At 41.8% G+C, this 18785-nt stretch overlaps 1 protein-coding gene across 3 annotated transcripts in view; it reads left to right on the top strand.

Moving 5' to 3' along the window:
• Window positions 1-18785, top strand: part of BBS9 (Bardet-Biedl syndrome 9) — a 488277-nt gene that overhangs the window by 32238 nt on the left and 437254 nt on the right. For all 3 annotated transcript variants that reach the window (XM_089687164.1, XM_089687172.1, XM_089687155.1), the window contains exons 4-5: window positions 5931-5995; window positions 10609-10722. In XM_089687164.1, coding sequence (XP_089543290.1) covers window positions 5931-5995; window positions 10609-10722 — 179 coding nt within the window. The remainder of the gene's footprint in view (window positions 1-5930; window positions 5996-10608; window positions 10723-18785) is intronic.

Below are 18785 nucleotides of genomic sequence, written 5' to 3'. Positions count from 1 at the left end.
ACGCATGGTTGGAGTAAGAACACATTGTTGGACCTCGAATCCTGTACACCCCTCTTTTAGTATTGGACTATGTAGAAACATAAAAGATCAAAGTACTGCTGTTAGTTCAGCATTGATCTAGCATAATACCAAGCATAATCACATTATACATTCCTTTTTTTAAAGTAGTTTTTTGCCTTTAACTTGCATACAGTCGTGTACAATCAAAATAATTAATCACACAACTGTCATGGGAATTGGATGGAATAGGGACACGATGTCTGCAATGAGATTGATGCATTTTTTAAGTTTGTCTGATATCAATGCTAATTGGTTCTTACATCAGGATTTATTTCTTGTTTGTGAATGCAATGAATTAAATTTATGTCAACATTAATATTTCTTAGCATTTATACCACTAGAACCTGGTAGGCTTTGAGCCAGGAGGTTGGCATATATCTGCATTTATAATAAAGTGGAAAATAAGCAGAATATTTTCCAGCCCGGCAGTGGTGTTCTGAGGTCTAAGTAGACCAGCCTTTTTCAACCTTTTTACCCCAGAAGAAACCCCTAAATTAATTTTAAGGTCTTTACTATGGAACTCTGACTAAAACCAATTCATTTTTTAGGGCAGTGGTAAAAATGCCCCTTATATTGGTACACTGGTGATCAGTAGAAGCAATGGAACCCTTTTAGTGTTTGGTCAGGATGCCTCCCTTAAAGACTGCTAAATAGTTAATTGGTGTCACGCCGCTGCCTCTGCTAAGGGATTTTGACCCTGAAACTGTGCAGGCACCATCAAATGGAAAATCAATCAGCCACAGCTCAAGGAACCCCTAGAAACTTCTGGAGGAACACAAGTGTTTCACAAGACCCTGATTGAGAATGACTGATGTAGACCTTTTACTGGGATGTTATAGGTAGAAATGTGGTTTCCTCATTCTTGCAAGAGTATGTTGTAATTTCTATACTTATAACCACTCCAGTGCAAGAACTGTCTTTTTTCATTTTTGTCATAAAAATGTCAGTTCTATTCTTCTGTGTCAGTAGAAGGGGCAGCAGCTAGAGCATTTGATGTATGTTTGTGGACAACTGACTTATTTTAGTGATTTTGCTGAATGTTCTATAATGTTTCTTGTCTATGGCAAGCGTATGTGCAACAGTGAAACAACATTTCTGTGCTGTTTCCTAAAGCTGGCTATTCACTGATCCAGAAGGGACCGGCCAAATTTCAATAAGTGTGTGACAGGCCACACTTGACAGAACTTGATCATTTGATTGACTTCTGTTCGAAAGGGCATGTTTGAAAATGTTCCTTTAACAGAAGCTGCAGCCAAACAGCTACAGCCACTGATCAATGGTGGGTTTTGCTGTCAGAGTACAGTGTCCTGATGGTAGGTATTCCTCCATCCACCATGCTGGTGGAATGAAAAAAAAAAAAACTAACAGTGTATTAACTTGAAAATAGTGCTCAAGCACTTATGGATGTGCAATACTTAACAATTTGATGCAAAAACCAAAATTAAACTATTGCAGCAGTCCTAAAAAAATTGTGCAGTGCTACCACAGTAGATAAAATGATAAAAGTCTAAATAGACCACGCATCTATATTATACATATATTCATATGCATCTGACTCAGACATTAACCATCTCAGTGGTTTGCAACAAAATTGCCATGATTAAAGTCCCAAATAGTGAAATAAGTGCCCGTGCTCATCATCCAACTTGGTTGAAGGCTTTTCTTGTACAATTAATTCAAGGTGCTCCACAGTGCTCGAAAGTGCCCCACATGGACTAAAACTCATCCTTAGTTGATGACGATCTATTTCTAGAGTGGTCTACAACACTTGTGGGGCATTACCCAATGAAGTTGATTCTCTCCAGATCGCCGCAAGTTTGGGATGGACATATCACAAAAAGAACAAAAAGGGGAATCCCATAGTGTAAAACCATATGATATTTTATTGAAGAATAAGCCTAAGACTATCACTCACAAATAAAGTGCCTAAGCCTGGTAGCTGGTGCTCTCTGCCTTATTGGTGTGTGAAAACGGGCAAGCTAAGCGCTCCTCGGAAAGTGACGTCAGCGGACGTTGCGTTTTCAAACCTCGATGCGTTTCGATCAAAGATCGTCTTCAAGAAGTCCATCGGCACTTCCTTTCATATTGTGAGTTCTGTCTGTCTGCTGTTCATCTCTTTCCACAGTTTCATGGATTCCCTGCATGCTTTGCAGCTTCTCCTCTGCTATTTATTTTCATTTAAAAGACTACATATCCAATGATACCTTGCTACTTGCAAGCAGCGATTCCTATACTGGCTTTCCCTTCTGAATGTCCTCCTATCACCTCAGTAGTTGAGGCAGGTTCTTTGAAAAGTTTGACCTAGCAGTCCCTACTTACAGGGTATAGTGAATGTGTGTCACAGAATTCAAAGTAGTAAATGTGTGGGGATCTGCACAAAATAAGTTTACAAACTTCAAGATCATTCCGGTTAACAGAAGTAGACTAGAAATAATTAACATGCAATGTGGAAATGAATACAGTGAGGAACAGAAGTATTTGAACACCCTGCGATTACGGAGAGGATGAATGGGGCCATTTATTGTGAGATTTTGAGCAACAACCTCCTTCCCTCAGTCAGAGCATTGAAGATGGGTTGTGGCTGGGTCTTCCAACATGACAACGACCCGAAGCACACAGCCAGGATAACCAAGGAGTGTCTCCGTAAGAAGCATATCAAGGTTCTGGAGTGGCCTAGCCAGTCTCCAGACCTAAATCCAATAGAACATCTTTGGAGGGAGCTGAAACTCTGTGTTGCTTTGCGACAGCCCCGAAACCTGACAGATCTAGAGGAGATCTGTGTGGAGGAGTGGGCCAAAATCCCTGTTGCAGTGTGTGCAAACCTGGTCAAGAACTACAGGAAATGTTTGACCTCTGTAATTGCAAACAAAGGCTTCTGTACCAAATATTAACACTGATTTTCTAAGGTGTTCAAATACTTATTTTCAGCAGTGCAAGACAAATAAATTCTTTAAAAATCATACAATGTGATTTCCTGAATTATTTTTTAAAATTCTGTCTCTCAGAGTGGGAATGCACCTGCAATGTGAATTTCAGACCCTTCCATGATTTCTAAGTGGGAGAACTTGCAAAATCGCAGGGTGTTCAAATACTTCTGTTCCTCAGTGTATGTGATTTTACATTTGAAGACTACTCATGGTTGGTCGCTGTCTTTGAGCAATGCATTTAAAAAAAAAGGTTTAAAAAAAAGATTAATTCCGTGAACGTGTTACTATATGTAACCAGGACAACTAATTTTAGACTAGATTTGATTATAACCAAGAAGGGGTAGTAACTGTAAAATGTACACTCTCATCATTTCATCTCATTAAAAACACCAAGCAAATATATCCAAAACTACTAGTTCACTTATGTATTTGTTCAAATGATATAAAATAATTTTTCAATTTAGCTAATGTAATTTCTTTAAATCTCGTTTCATATCGAGCTGCCACACACAAGATTAAAGTGCGCTTTTTCTGTGTCATTGGTAAAGACCTTTGAAATTTAAATTGCAAATCAGTTTGTGAAGTTTTGTCTACATCAAAATGCTCAACCACTTTGTTATGCTTCAGCGACAATGCTGTATATTTAATTCAGCAAAAGATTGTCAGCTCTTTTATGTTAGGTATGTGCTGTTCTTCCTGAGGGTGTTATATCTGTATTTCATTTTATGATTTTTTATTGATGCATTTTCAGATTCTGATTCTTTTCTAAATAAGACCAACTATGGGCAGCCTTTGTAAGCCTTTTCTGGTCTAACAAGAACTAGAAATTTAACTTATACTAAAACTGGTTCTAAAGGCTATTTATTTTTTACTTTACTGCATTCTCTACATTAAGGTAAAAAACCTCCCTACTATCTTTCCTACCTCCCTTGTCCCTAAACAAAGTCTCCTGCTCCTGTCAGTCAAACTCCTGTGAGGAAGGAGTAGGGGGGTGGCTTGCTGACACTGCGTGTGTCTTTGTACACACATAGCCTGTATTGGGTATATCAGCTTCATCACAGCTGCTGGTCTCATTACAGCATCCTGGTTTTGGCTGTGATATATTCTCCCTGGCTGTCTGTCCACCTGCAAGGTGATTGATTTAAGCCAGCCAAGCCTGCAGTCTTATGCTTGCGATATTGCATTTGCAACACATGCTCTAAGCTCCCCGTTGTCTGCCTGGATTCTTTCGTTGACGACCTTAGATCGGATATTGACTACTCTATGAACTGTGCCTGCCTTTTGACTACAGATTTGACCCTGTCTATTCTGAACCTTTCCTGCTGTGTATCTGGACTGTCATTGAACCACTCTGCCTGTCTGTCTACTGCAAGTACCTGTTTGCTGTTCTCAGTTCGTGCTTGCCAAAGCGTGGTAGGCAGGCACTATAGCATTGTGTTTAAGTCCATGGGGCAACCAAGTACCGGTAGGTTTTCTTACCTTATGGAAAAGAGGGCAGCTATAGGTGAAGAAGCCAGCTATAGTGACTGACAACCTGTGTTAGGAGTAAGTGTGACAGGGTGTCCCCATAGCCCACAGTGTGCTAAGGAGGTACCCACAGGAAGGAGAAGTAGACAACACTGGTGGGGGACAGCCAAAGAGGAGGTAAGGGGCTGCTCTGTGCAATATCATTGTATAGCCTCCTTTTTTAATTTAAGGGAAAATGAAATAACTATTAATATCAATATAAAGTGTATGTAAACCGAAGAACAATAATGTAATATTTTGCAGATTACCATTGCTTTGATTTGGGGGCTGCAATTTTATTTTATGCTGTATTTTCACCACTTCATGAACCTATCAGTAACATACTTCTTGTCATAGAATGGCGATGCTCACTCAAAGTAATGTTTTATGGCGGATTAGCAATGTCATCCAAGGACAGGAAGTGTTTTAGGACTGCAGAAGACCTCCCCCTCTTCTCTTCTTAATAACACAAGAGGGAGATGTTTTGTAGTCCACAGAGAGAATTCTGAGAAAAATGTTGATAACAGTCAACAGAGGCAGAAAGCACAGGAAGTTACCAGCTTACAAGATTTCTGTTGGGATCAACATGTATTTTGTTTGTTGTATTTGTTCAACAAATCTAATAAAATACCTCAATGGCATATTTAACAATCCAAAAGGAGCCAATAAGCCACTGTTAGGTTTACACTTGTAGTAGTAGTAAAGGTTAAAGGTTTTTTACCTTTATGCATTGGCTGCATTAAGGTAAAAAACCTTTAATGTGCAGCTACCCCCTCACCCCTCCCCAGTACTTCCTTGAGGCGATTGCTGATTCTGCGCTGTGCATGAGAGCAGCATCACTGCTCTTTCTCTCTCCCCTCACTGCCTCAGACACAGTAGCAGGAGCTATTGGGTCCTGCTGCTGTAAATCGCAGCCTTTGAGGAGGGAGCAGGGATCTACTCCACTCTGTGTGTCTATGGCCACAGAGGTAGCTCAGGAGCGAGTTTGCACAAGTACCCCCATAGGACCATAGGACGCGGCTTGCTTTGGGGGCATTCTGGGAGGGGGAGGGGTCAGGACCGCTGGCAGGGGATCCAAGAAGAGGATGATCAGGGCTGCTCTGTGCAAAGCCATTACACAGAGCAGGTACGTATAACGTGTTTCTAATTTAAAAAAAAACAAAAAAAACAACAAAAACTGAACATTTACAATCACTTTAACATTTTAGCTAATATCTCTATAGTATACTTTGACCAGTATCTCAGATTTCATATGGGTATAGATGTTTTCCGTGCAATATTTATAAATTGTACTAGCTACTTGCAGTTTATATTCACTGCTAAGGTAAAATCCTTTCTTTGTGTGCTTTGATGGAAAACAAATATCTTTTTGTGATGTTTTCTTTGCTTAACTATTCATCATATCGCATTTTGTTTATATATATCTGTCTCTTGTAGGGGTACTGAACTTCTTCATCTTGCTGTATTACATCCAAGAAAACTCTGTGTGTATTCCGTCTCAGGTACGGTAATTATTAAAACACTTACATATTTGAGCATAAAATAATGTGAGACAGCATCTCTTCTTTTTGAAAGGCTTGTCGTAGACCAATAGATGATGTGTGTAGCTATGTTCTTTGTGAGACAGGAATTATTGTGGCCATCGCTTCTGGTTCACATACAACATTTTGTGTGGCTTATTGAAAAATTGGCTGTCTTTACTCATTTGTGTGACCTTTCATTTGTAATGCCAGTTCCTACACATGCTTTTGAAAGCTGACACAGTATACTTGAAAATTCTCCATTGAAGTGGGGCTGCACCCACAATGCATTGGTTATATGCTCATTTAGGTCAAGGGGAAAGTAGATTTCCAAGATTGGGATTTACCCAATCCTCTGCTCTTCTACAATGCTAGACTGGTCCCCAAAGCGTCTACTTCCCCATGCTCCAGTGGTTTAAGGTCCTGAAGTCACCAAAACCAATGCAGGGTCCTTAGCTCTGCATTGGACATGAGGACCCCAGGGATTAGTCCACCGCAAGAGCATGGAGGAACACCTTCTGCCAGTGCAGGGGAGGATCAGGAAGTAATAGTGCTTTTACTCTACTCTAGACCTAAATGAGAATATTTCCTTAAGTTGGTCTTTAAGCATGTCATGGCCAGGTACAGGTGCATTGGTAACCTTCTGCTTCTTTAATATATGCAGAGGGGCTTGTCTACAATGGAAGGAACCCCGTAGTGTCTCAGAATGCAGAGGGGCTTGTCTACAATGGAAGGAACCCCGTAGTGTCTCAGAATGCAGAGGGGCTTGTCTACAATGGAAGGAACCCCGTAGTGTCTCAGAATGAGATACTGCTATAAATTGTTGCCCAATGTTTTGAAAGTGGTGCTGCTGTAGTAGAGCACTGAAAAGCTAATGAAATGTATAAAGAGTCTTATGAAACCTCATACATTTATGTGTGGCAAAGTAAGTTGGTTGCTGTGAAGGTGCAAGTTATAAGAAGGGTGAGAGTTGTACTCTGTCGGCATTCCTATCCTTTACATTTTGTAAAGGAATTCTCATAAGTTTAAACAGATTTCTCTATGGACATCCAGACTCTGAAGGCACTAATAATAAAGATTTGCTCTTTATTATTTCATGCATTGTTTTCTGACATCAGTTCGATTTGAAGTGTTATTAAAGGCATTTTTTAAATTAAATAATTATTGGGGAGGGGGCTGGCTTGGACAGAGATGTGAGCGGATGCACAGACGAGAGCTCTCCAACTAAATACTGCACCATCCATCCTGTATTGGGTTGATCCCTCATTGGAGCGACTTACCAGCAAGATATCCCCTTGTGGATTTTTTGGAGCTCCCTGTGGCGGTATATTGAAGCATTTTGACCATGACGAAGAAGAATAAGGATGATGTGGCCTCTTCTCTCAGGCCTCAGCAAGATGGCGCTAAGGCCCTCCCTCGGTGATCCATGAAAGACAAGCTGAGGGACACTGTGGCCCGTTTGAAATGCTACGCTCACACACCAGGTAAAAGACCTGAACCCCTCTGCCTCCGCTAAGGATCCCGTTCCAACATCAGCTTCAGTGGATCCAGCCCAACTGAATTCTCCAGCCTGTGTGCAGGGCGCGGCCTCTTGGTCTCACTCTAATGGCTCAGTAAGTACACCAGAAGAAGCTAGTCAGGCCGAAACACCTGTACCGAACACTGAGCCCACACTCTCTGACATTATGCAGGGCATTACATCCTGTAAATATACTTTAACCAACCTTACTCAGGGCTTTTAGAGCTTCTAAGAAGAGGGGCCCCTCTCCACCAAGACATGAGAAATTTCAGGAATCGCATGGCGGCCACAGAGGATAGAAGTTCGGTAGAAGATCAGTTGCATCCTGTATTACAAACTTCTACATCACACCAGCAACAACTAGCTACGCATGATGCCAGGTTGGAAGACCTGGAAAACAGGCTTCGGAAAAATAATGTTTGCATAATTGGTCCCCCTGAAAACAGGGCAAGTCTCCTGTGGACTTTATTCAAAAGTGGCTGAAGGAAATTTTTGGTGCAGATAGCTTTTCACCTATGTTTGCGGGTGAGAGGGTGCATTGAGTACCTGCCAGGCCCCTTCCACCAGGGAGCAACCGAAAATCTTTTTTGTTAAGATTACTGAATTATAAAGACTGTGACACTATCCTGCAGAAGGCACGTCAAAAGTCAGATATATTTGTTGATTTGTTAATGGCTCAGGTTTAATTTTTTCCTGATTTTTCAATGGAAGTACAGCGTCAAAGAGGTAAATACTCGGAGGTGAAGAAGCGCCTACGCCAGCTGGAGAATTCCTATTCCACTCTATACCAAGGAAAAAGAAGAGTGGCGCCTTCTAAGTGCAGCAGTTAAGACTTTTTAATGAATAATATAATGCAGGTAACTCCCAAGAGACTAGTGGAAGAGTGCTTGTCATGTAATCGGCATCCACTGTGTGGTGAGATATGGGTCACTGTGCCAGGTTTTGGGTCCAGTGTCAGGCGGCGATGTGGCTCCCAGCATTTCCTGTGACTTCTGGGACACTAGGAACAGGTACTGGATGCCAATTACATGACAAGAGCTCTTCCACTATGTCTCTTGTGAGTTGCCTGCATTATACTTTTCATTAAAGAGTCTTAACTGCTGCACATAGAAGCCGCCGCTCTTCGTTTCCCTTGATCTCCTCACAGGGTCCTCTATAGCTCTCTACCAGCTGGCAGCCTTCAAGTAACACAACTTTTAGGGACTACAATAGATCTAAAAGGACATTGTTTGGTTTACACCAGGACTTATATATTTATTTTCATACTGTTCTTAGCTTATGCTCATCCTGCAGAAAGCACTTCAGCCCTTTCTGAGTGCGTCAAATACTTGTTTTATATTTTATTCCACTCTATATCCAGGCAGACTTTTTTTCTGGTAGCTAACAAAACCACACACTACTTCGACACCCCTGCTGCTGCAGTTAACTGGCTGGATCTCCATGAGCACTCCCTGCAGGTCTCAGCTCTCCCTCAAATTTTTATTTTCTCCTTCTATTTTGCTGGAAATCTATATATTTGCTCTAAATATTTTTTTATCCCTCACCGGTGATTTGGATAATGCTGATTTGGATAAACACCTTAATGAGAAGCTGGATCGATTGGAAAAGGATATCATAGACGGAAAGAGAGAAAAAATGTTACGTGACAAACTGGGTTATGACGCCAATACAGTTTATATTTGGAAATGGCGGCGATCCTGGGGAAACATTTCGGGTGGAAAATATGTGAGCTTCTCTTATACTGAGGTGGAATTTTTAAAAGATACAATGGCTGCCTCTGATTCGGATTATTTGTCTATGCAACAATCTACCTCCAGACAGAAAAATGGAGCCTGTACACCAGTATTTCTGCTATAGGGCGGACGGCAAGCAGTTAAGCTACTAAACACGCCCGCATTCGCTGCCTCGGCTTTTAGTCACCGGGTCCCAGCCGGTGATTACTCTTTGGCACCCAGTGATCGCCGAATATTACCGACGGGAGAAGAGAACTGAATGTAAACAATACAGTTCTCTCCCCTGTCAGCTCCTGCACACTGCTTTGTATGAGTTTGCATAGCAGAGCTGTACAAAGCAGTGTGCTTACAGTGAAGCACACACACAGCACATAATGTGAAACAGCACACAGTTAACCCTTTGATCGCCCCAGATGTTAATCTCTTCCTGCCCAGTGCCATTAGTACAGTGTCAGTGCTTTTTATTAGCACTGATCACTGTGTTGGTGTCACTGGGGATGTCAGTGACACCAAGTCAGTTCCCCCCCAGTGTCAGAATGCCCGCCGCAGTCCCACTATAAGTCGCTGATCGCCGCCATTACTAGTAGAAAAATTTTTTTTTCATCCTGTATCCAGTGTACCGCCATTTGTAGATGCTATAACTTTCACGTAAACCAATTAATTTACACGTATTGGGATTTTTTTTTAGCAAAGACATTTTTTAATTTTTTTACTTTTGTTTTACTGGACATGTTTAATAGCAAAAAGTCAAAAATATTGTTTTTTTTTCTCCAAATTGTCAGTCTTTTTTTTTTTTTAATAACACCAAAAATAAAAAAACACCCAGGCGATCAAAATACTTCCGAAAGAAAGCTCAATTCATGGGAAAAAAAGAACATAAATTGCATGTGAGTGCAGCGTTGCATTACTGCACAGTTGTCAGATAAAGTAACGCAGTGCCTTATCGCAAAAAATGGCCTGGTCAGGAAGGGGGGTAGATCCTCTGGAGGGCAAATAGCTAAAAGAGTCAGGAAAACGTGTGGATAGGAGCATGGAACTCAACCTGCAGCTAGATAGGAGAAACTTTTATCTTTTTTTCAAGTGTTTGCAAAAAAGACCTCTACCCAGAACAGACACTGGGATTTTATTTACCTTGTAGCTGTTATTTTTCAGTGCAAAACTGAATCTGATTGGTTGCTGTTAAGAAACACTGACCGTTGCTTTTTAAAACACTTCAAGAAACAAGGCGCAATTTTAATCAGATTGTTTTTATCTATGTAATATGGTTAGTGTATGCAACAAATCATGTTTAAATTTGCTTGTTTTTTTACTAACATATACCTGTTTTTTTTGCCTTTTTAAAGGTACATTAGGAAATGTGGAACATGGAAATCAGTATCAGATTAAACTGATGTATGAACATAATCTTCAACGAACAGCTTGCAACATGACTCATGGGTCGTTTGGAGGAGTGAAAGGTATTTTTTCAACAACTAGTAAAATGTTCTGCATGTAACCTGCCAGTGTAGCACAATTGATTTAATATAAAATATACAAAAATGACTGAAAAGAATGTGTTTGAGCATTTATTTCTATTACCACCTCTCAAGGACAACCACAACAATGAATATGTCAGTTTTAATTGGAATGTGGGTTCTGCTGTTTGTTTAGTTGATTTAACCATTATGAGATAAATCATAAATTAGACTTGTGCATATAGATTGATGAAACAGTTTGTCATCTATATAATGGCATATAACTAGAAGATTAAGTGTAGATTAACAGGTCTTTTCAGTAATTAGAAGACTTCCCTTTAGGCTAAAGCAAAAATGATAAGGACTGATAAGAAATAATGTCTTCGCTATATTTTGACTCTTTATGGTAATATTGCTGTTATTGTGATTTCATTTTTTAAATTATATACTCTTAACCGGATATGTTTGGTATACTTATATAGATAGTACATATATGCCATGATATGGATAAATAATATTTAAAGGTTAGTTTTTGTGATGCATAGTTTTCACAGGAGAATCTGCATCTGAATGTGTTAGCTGTACTTTCTATTGAAGAATAGAATATCACTCAAGTTCTGTACATATTATTCTATGTATGTCATTCTGATGCCAAGAAGCCAAAATAGTCATATTACCTGAAATTTTTTCATACAGTGTTGCGCCCCCTTCACAAAGCATGGACTTTGATCAGCAGAGATCTGTCCGCTGATCCCCTGCTGATCAGAGCAGAGTGGGCGGATGACAGGTCAGTGTCTGCTCAGTGTATGCAGAGCAGACACAGCGCAGACACAGACAGAGCTCGCTCTTTTTTATGGACGTGTGTCCATTTATACCCGCCAGTCCATAGGGGTGAATGGACCATCTGATCAGGTATGCCTGAAAAACTGACGGTCGGAGCTGATATGACCAATCGTGTGAATGGACCATCTGATCAGGTCTGCTTGAAAAACTGACGGTCGGAGCTGCTATGACCATTCGTGTGAAAGGGGCCTTATAATGTTTGTGAATACTGTATGAAATAACTGCATGCTGTTTTGTCTGGGTTTCAGTACAATCAGTATATATCAACATTTGGGTTATCTAGTGCTGCACTTTCCAGCAGTTCAGCTCTTGGCTCTATGACTTTATGCACACAGCATAAAATCCCTAGAGCATTCCCCCGACCCGGGAGGTACAGGTAGCATGTACAGCTGCCAATACAAGTGAATGGCTGTATGTGGCCATATTTGTGTAAGCGCTGATTGCTTCTGTAATGGTGTTACCTGTACATGGGCATATGTCATATTTTCCCAAAAATGTAAAGTGGTGCATTTAGGGAAAATGCTATATGTGCATGTGCGGTTAAATGCCAATTTACATGAGTACCGCTGTGTACAGCCACTTTCTACATGGCTATATGCAGCACCTGTGACTCCACGGAAGGCTGCATCTAGTTCTGCACTCCCTGACCTGGAAGTGTCTATTGGGGCATTTGGCACTGTTCAGATGCGAGACCCTTCTCTGATCTAGGCAAGAAAACCCCAGGAGCAGAGTGCAGATGGCAGTAGCCATCAGGTCACCGAAGTCCTCAATCTGTCACATAATAATGTTTTGGGGGGCACTTGGGAACTGAGAAAACATAGGCATGCATCTCGGAGCGGTTGTACAGGCCAGGGTTGAAATCTGAAGTAAAGAAATACTGTAGATCTTTTCCTACCTGCCAGTTAAGCACTTAATTGTGATGCCTTTGCAGGTTTTTTTTTGCCTTTGCCTGTAGAAATGCCATTTAAATATATGGGCCTACTGGTAAAAGCTGAGGTCACCAATACATATTGGTAATCCCCAATTATACCACTTGATACCTTGAAGCTATTCCTTTGTGGAATACCGTGTCCAAAATCTCCCATGAACTGTTACAAATGTTTACTAGGGCAGGATTTCACACAGATATTCTTACCAACCAGAGCACACCATTGTGTCGAGGGTTATGGCAGATATTTGCAAACTGTTTCAGATTAAGCAGCTGCGCATGTCCGTCTACCATCTGCAGATAAATGGCCTGGACGAACACCTTAACAAGACCCTAAATGTCATGCTTAAGCATGTGGTACAAAAAAATGGGAAGATTTGGAATGCCTTTTGCTAGCACACTTTCTTGCTATAGGTGCCTCAGGACTCCATAGGGTTCTCGCTCTTTGAATTGTTGTATGAACAGATAATCCCAGGATTGCTTGAAATAGTAAAACAAGAATGGGAGAGTGAGTTCACCTTTCACATGAGTGCTCTAGAGTACATCTCCCAAATGGAAAGGATTGCAAATGTGATGCCAATGGTCAAGGAACATTTGCATAGTGCCCAAGAGGCACAACATTGGGTATAAAATAGGTCACCTAAAGTGAGGCACAAAGTGGGGGAAAGAGTAGCAGTGCTGAATCCCACAGTGAAAAGTAAGTCCCTGACCAGATTAAGATTGTGAGTGATGTGAATTAGTTCACCAACCAGGCAAGAGGAAACCTTACCAGCTTTATAATGTAAATTTATTGAAGTCCTGGAAAGATAGGGAGCCAGTAACTGCATTGGCGGATGCAAGACTTGAACCTAAGATTGTTGTGGATAGCATCTAGGAGTCAACCACACTGTCCAAAGCCTAAACATGGGAAGCTAACGAACGTGGAGATTTTTTCAGATTTACCCAGGCTCACTGACGTTATTAATATCATTTCTAAGCCTGGTGTCATTGTCGTGCTCTACCATATATCAGAGGCTTGAAAGAAGGCTGTCTTGCAACAGGTGACAAAGATGTTGGCACTTGGGAAAACTGAGTAGTTGGGCTCTGTTGTGTTGGTTCCCAAGCCCAACTGAACACTACAATAATTTCTGATACGTTCTGCAGTCATTTCTAGAAGGTTAAAGTAGTTGTAAACCTCAGACATAAAATCTGAACAAAGCATATCCTTCTGACAGCTTTTCCCCAACACCAAGAGAAAAATGGCATCGGGGGAGGAGAGCTCTGGCACACAGTCTGTGATTGACAACCACAGCTGTGCTTGTCCTCTGTGTTGTGTGTGGTGTGTGTGTAAAGGGGGGGGGATGTAACTTAGCTCAAGTAACTGTTGGTGTGATTTCCTCCCAGGTGGTATTATAATTCTGTGAATTTGGTGCATTTGTGTAGAGGGAGAGGGATAATGTCATTATGATGCTCCCCCTGAACCCCCATACACCACCTGGCTATGCTGTGATGTCTAGGTAGTTTTGTGTGGTTAAGAGAATGTTATTCTTATTGGTGGCGGTGAGGGGTATGTGGTGCTTTTTTAAATAAAAATTTCATATGACATGCCTTTTTAGATGCAACTTAATTTATATAATTTTTATAGAATTAATCTGAGTTAAGCTATGTAGTCTGTGTAGATTACCACTGTTGGATAGATGTGACTCTGTACATCTATCTAACCCTCTTTTTTCTGAAGAGTTACTATTAAACCTGAAAACTGTGCCCTAGGAATGGAGTTAGCAAATTGCTTTGAGTACATCATGGAAAGAGGGCTGGTAACGCCACAAATCAAGCAAGTTTTATGGCTATACAGACCTGGCCTTTCCCTTTTGCAAAAATCAGATGCATGCATTCCTAGGCATAGAGGAGTATTACAGATGGTTTTGGTGGTTTGTGTCCAATTTTGCCACCCTGGCGGCTCCATTGATGGTTCTGACTAAGGATCAATGGTCGGTTTATGGTCGAGTGGAACACTGATGTTTGAGGGGCTTTTCTGTAGCTTAAATCAGCACTGTGCCAACATCCTGTCCTGGTATCTCTGAACCTCTACAAAAGAATTCTTCACCCAGAAAGATGACTTTGATGTGGGACTAGAAGCTTCTGTGACAAGTCAGCCATGTAGGGGAGCTTACTGTGGTCTTTCTCACTCAGAAATGAAAGTGATTCTAAAGGTCTATACTTACCTGCTGTGTTCAGTTGTTTTGCACAGAGTAGCCCAGATCCTCCTCTTCTCGGGTCCCCTGCAGGCTCTTCTGGCCCCTCCTTTCTTTCGGGTACCCCCACAGCATGCTATAGGGGCACCCGCTGCTCCGTGTGTCTATTCACACATGGAGCCGTGGCTCAGCCCCGCCCCCTCTCTTCTCGTTTGCTCACTGGCTGTGATTGACAGCAGTGGGAGCCAATGGCTCCTTCTTCTGTTTCAGCCAATGAGAAGAAGGAGTCCCAGGATAGAGACTCCAGTGCATATTGCTGGATCGAGAGAGGGCTTAGGTGAGTATTGGGGAGGCTCGGTGGGATGCTGCACAGAGAAGTTTTTTTACCTTCATGCATAGAATGCATGAAGATAAAAACCTTGAACCACTTTAACTGTGATTGGGGGAAACTACACTATAGCAAAACAAGCATTCTCGGCTCTTATATCGGCCTTAGACTCACTCAAGTACTACCACTTAGGAAGGACATTCAGGTTTGTATTTTGACCATGCTCCTCTGACATGGATTCAACAAAATAAGGGGGCAAATGCTGGGGTGACCGGATAGTTCCTGGTGCTCCTGGCATTCATGTGTGTTGTGGAGCACAGACATGGTAAGCTTCATTAAAATGCTGTTGTTTTTTTCTGGGTACACTGTTTTAGCTCCGCTGGCTCTTTCATCTCCTCCTGGTTAGGGCAGGGAAGGTGAAATGTACTGGCCAAAAGGGATATGTTCTGGTCAGCATGTGTGTAGCTCCTTCATTTGTTTCTCAGTTAAAGGCCTCTATATGAGCCTCCGCAGGGTTAATGAATTAGAGGGCTGATGTGGAAGTAGAATCACAATCATAAATGGCCAAGGCATGCCTTGCAGCTGCTTATATACACACCCAGCAGAGGTGAAGAAAAAAGTGATGGGAGGGTTGGTGAATGCTTAACTTTCTGAACATACACCTGGTGCACATCTCTACATTTCTAGTAATACAACATACATTTGTGAACCCTCTCAATACAAAGCAAGGCTAACAAACCACAACTTTATAATAAATATGTGCAATACGCCATATGAAAAGTGAAAATTTTGTAAAAATTAAAAAATTTCTGTGTGAGGGGCTTGGTATTTGTCCCTTATTTCTGTCCAGGTGTAAACAGAACGACCTATGAGGAGTGAATGGACACATTGAGGGGGAGGAGTGGTAAATGAGGGGAGACTAGAATGTAGAATCCCTTATGTGCAATGAATGGGCCATTAGGGGACTAATGATTGTGGGCCAAAATCTCAGGGGGAGCCATAAAAGCGAGGTGGGGGAAACCGGATGACAAGAGAGCGCTTCCAAAGTAACGCATATGGGGGCTTGTTGTGCTGTGTATAGGGAGGTCAAAGGTGCAATTTGTGCCGCCATATGGTACTTGGGGAAGTTGGGGACCCCCCTGCTTCCGGTTGTGAGCATGATATATTTCATAACCCGAGATCTTCTATTAGCCCAAATAAAGCATAAGATATAATTTTGAAATTACTTCAGGGCATAAGGGGGAAATGGGACGGGGTGGGTGCGGAATAGTCAGGGTCAGGAGCAGGTAGTCCGCAAATGCTCTGACTTTGAAGGACTGTTGGGCAACCGTAACCTCTTTGATGTCCAGGTTAGTTCTTATAAGATGTAGTAAGGGTTGCAAGGCCAAAATGAAAATGATCAGGGATAGGGGGTACCCCTAGCGTGTTTCCCTATGAATAGAGAATGATGAAGATTGTCTGGAGAGATATCGAACCGTGATGGAGGGTCCACGATAGAGGGCCCTCAACCAGGATGTGAAACTAGGCGAGAATCCCCATTTGTCCAAAATGTAATACAGGAAAGTGAGTCAAATGCCTTATGAATGTCTAGGACTAGAATTATTGCAGGGTATTTATGTTGTTGCAGCAAACGGATAAGATGAATAACCTTGCGGGTATTATCAGAGGCTGAAAGGGGGCAAAGCCCCTTGGTCTTTATGGATGATGTCATGTAGAAAAGAGTTAATTCTGGTAGCAAGAATTTTGGCAAGAATTTTGATGTCAACGTTTAACAGTGAGATGGGTCAAAATGATGAGGGTCCTGAGAGTCCTTTCCAGGTTTCGGGATCATCACTATTTGGGCTGCCGTGGATGATGGATGTAGCTCTGAATGGGAGCGTAAGTGGTTGCAACAATTAGTCAAGTGGGGGGCGAGGGTTTTAGAGAATGCTTTATAGTATATCGCAGAGAAACCGTCGGGTCTGGGAGTTTTTTGCGTCTTGAGTGTTTTGATTGCTGTAAGGACCTCTGAGACAGTGATATCAGCCTTCTATTTATCTGACATGGAATGGGATAAGTTGGGGAGGTGGATATACCTAAAAAAGTTGTCTGCCAAGTCCTTGCGGAAAGGTTGTGGGGACTGATATAATGTGGACAGAACTGAAGCAAACGTTTCCAAGATTTTAGAAGGATTGGCTGTAATGACTTTGTTGGGTAGGTGTAACCTGATCAGTTTACTGTTTCGGGTATGGGCTTTAAGAAGACTGGCCAACATCAGGCCCGGTTTGCTGGCGCAGGCATATTTTTGTCATGAATATCTGTGCTGTTTTTCTGCTTTATCAAGGAGAAGGTTTAGTTCCATCTTATTAGTTTCTAGTTGTTTGTGCAGAGGCTGAATGGGACTTCTTAACCACTTTCCCTCCTGAGGATTTACCCCCCTTCCTGACCAGGCCATTTTTTGCGTTACGGTGCTGTGTTATTTTAACTGACAATTGCGCGGTCATGCAATGCTGCACCCAAATTAAATTTACGTCCTTTTTTCCCCATGAATGAAGCTTTCTTTTGGTGGTATTTGATCACCTGTGTGGTTTTTATTTTTTGCGCTATAAAAAAAAAAGACCGACAATTTTGAGAAAAAAACTCTATTTTTGACTTTTCGCTATTAAATATGTCCAGTAAAAAAATTAAAAAAATCAAATTTCGTCATAAATTTATGTCAAAATGTATTCTGCTACATGACTTTGCTTAAAAAAATCCCAATATGTGTCAATTTATTGGTTTACGTGAAAGTTATAGCGTTTACAAATGGCGGTATAGATACTGGAATTTTTTTTTTTTACTAGTAATGACGGCGATCAGCTACTTATAGTGGGACTGTCAGGAATGGACTGGCCAGCAATAGTGGGACTCACCTGCCTTGTGAGCTGCAGTACCAGGGCTGGCCAGCGGGTGCTCCCAGCAATCAGAGACTCAACCTTGCAGCCAGTCAAACACCTGGAACTAATTATACTGGTATATTTAAGGGACATTCAGACCTGCAGACTCTGCCTTGGTGTTGTGTTTTTCCTGGGCCCTGTATCTTGTTCCTGCATCCTGCTCCTGCTCCTCTTCCTGTCTTGTTGCTGACCCGGCTTGATTCTGACCTCTGCTGACTTCTCCTGTTCTGATCCCTGGCTTGTGACCCCGACCATTCTCTGCCTGACCCCCTGTACCTACCTGCCTGTTAGTTGCTGTACCCTGCTCGTGACCTGACTATTCTCCGCTTGCTCCCCCTGTACCTACCTGCCCGATTGATATTGACCCGGCCTGCCTGACGACGCTTGCACTGTATGTACTGTTATCTGTGGGTGGTTTGGTTTGGTTCGTTTGCACTGTGTTATGTTTTAGTATTGCACTGCGTTTATGTTTGTATTGTTAGTGTTAATAAATTGTTTATAACTTATCTGAAGTCTGCGTTTCCCTGCGTCAGTCACACACCTCTGGTCATACCCGGGAGCCCTGACATTACACCAAGGCCAATCCTGACCAGAAGTGGCTGCACAGGGAAGCCATCTTGGTTTGTTGATGGGAAGGATGGATCTGGATGAGGTTGCGTATTTATATCTGCTAGTGTTTGATGACAGGGAGTATGCTTATCAAACTCTGAAGGAGTATACCCGGGATGAACTGCTAGAATGTATACGGCTCGCTCATGTTCTAGTAGATCAGGGCACAGAGTTCTCTGAGGTGCAGCCATTGATTGAGGTTTGTGCTGAGTTGGTTTCATCTGGTACCCCCGAATGCAGGGATGAATTTTTGCCACCATTTAGTGCAG

Source organism: Staurois parvus, unplaced genomic scaffold, assembly GCF_062004578.1.
Source record: "Staurois parvus isolate SC_StPar_1 unplaced genomic scaffold, SC_StPar_1.0 ptg000020l, whole genome shotgun sequence".
Classification (NCBI taxonomy): domain Eukaryota; kingdom Metazoa; phylum Chordata; class Amphibia; order Anura; family Ranidae; genus Staurois; species Staurois parvus.
Note: the sequence above shows the minus strand (reverse complement) of the source record. Positions and strands in the feature narration are given on the sequence as shown.